Raw genomic sequence first — 1070 nt, 5'->3', positions numbered from 1 at the left:
AAAAAAAAAATAATAATATATTTGATATGTACCCATAAATTAAAACATATTTCAAAATTTAAGAGGCACCTGACATTGCAACCGACATTGTGCGCATATTTGTGTGGTTTAAGGCCTCTTTCGATAAATCGTCATCTAACCTCATAAATGCATTTGTTATTTCATTCGCCACATTCTCCTTTTTTACACGAGAAATTGTTTGCACATATTCCCGGAAGCTATTTTCGTAAATTGTTTTTATTTCCGATACGAAATCAGCCTGTTAATATTTAGATATATGTATGCATGTTGGGGCTAAAGTTTTGAGACCATATTCTATTGATGATTTACCTTATCATTATGGCATTTTAAAAACGATTGACTGTTATAATCTTTGGACATTACTTCTTTTAGTACTCTTCTATCTAAAACTCCAGCACCAACATAACGCAATAAACGTTTAGAAATCACTTGGGAACAGGCCGGTCCAGCATGGCCATCAAACACCCCACAAATGAAACCTTAGAGGATGAAGCTATTAGTATTTTTATACATATTGATTTAAACGAATTCATCTAAAAATTTGGTTTGTTTAAGGCCTATATGTAGTTACCACTTTTGTGCAAAAATGTAGCCTCAGTCCGCGAATCTTCGCACGGTCTGTTTGAACTCAATTGATTAGACTCATAGCTCCTCACAATACTGTCATCTTCCGAAAACGTCTGTATATACTCATTTTCACGCAAAATCAAATTGACCTGATAAAGTACAAAAAGTAATAAGTAATAATTAATATAATAGTTATTAACAACGTTTAACGTTACATCGTAAGGCGATAGATTCGGCAGCTGCGCCTTTTGTCGAATCGTGATACGAAATTGACGTACCCCACAACCAACATTGGAACAGTTGGTTTGTCGCACGCAGACGACACTGTTACGAAGAAAGATGGTATGCATCTAGTTTATGCTGGTATTTGCCGTTTAACCTTAGAATGTGTAAGGATGTATCGTTTTAAAAAACTCTAGTTTGACCGAGGAATTTTGTAAGTCCTTTAATATGTCTCTGCGAAAATTAAAATAAATAAAAAA

At 34.1% G+C, this 1070-nt stretch overlaps 1 protein-coding gene across 1 annotated transcript; it reads right to left on the bottom strand.

The window, feature by feature from the left end:
* Positions 1 to 14: 14 nt before the first annotated feature.
* LOC118732865 (pyruvate dehydrogenase [acetyl-transferring]-phosphatase 1, mitochondrial-like) lies at positions 15 to 1040 on the bottom strand. The gene is made up of 4 exons (XM_036461969.1): positions 804 to 1040; positions 593 to 737; positions 331 to 500; positions 15 to 259 (listed from the first exon to the last, which is right to left on the bottom strand). The coding sequence occupies exons 1-4, from the start codon at positions 936 to 938 to the stop codon at positions 59 to 61; spliced, it is 651 nt and encodes a 216-aa protein (XP_036317862.1). The 5' UTR covers positions 939 to 1040; the 3' UTR covers positions 15 to 58.
* Positions 1041 to 1070: the final 30 nt, after the last annotated feature.

Source organism: Rhagoletis pomonella, unplaced genomic scaffold, assembly GCF_013731165.1.
Source record: "Rhagoletis pomonella isolate Grant_MI unplaced genomic scaffold, Rhpom_1.0 Rhpom_scaffold_31089, whole genome shotgun sequence".
Lineage (NCBI taxonomy): Eukaryota > Metazoa > Arthropoda > Insecta > Diptera > Tephritidae > Rhagoletis > Rhagoletis pomonella.
This window is presented reverse-complemented; position numbering and strand designations above follow the sequence as displayed.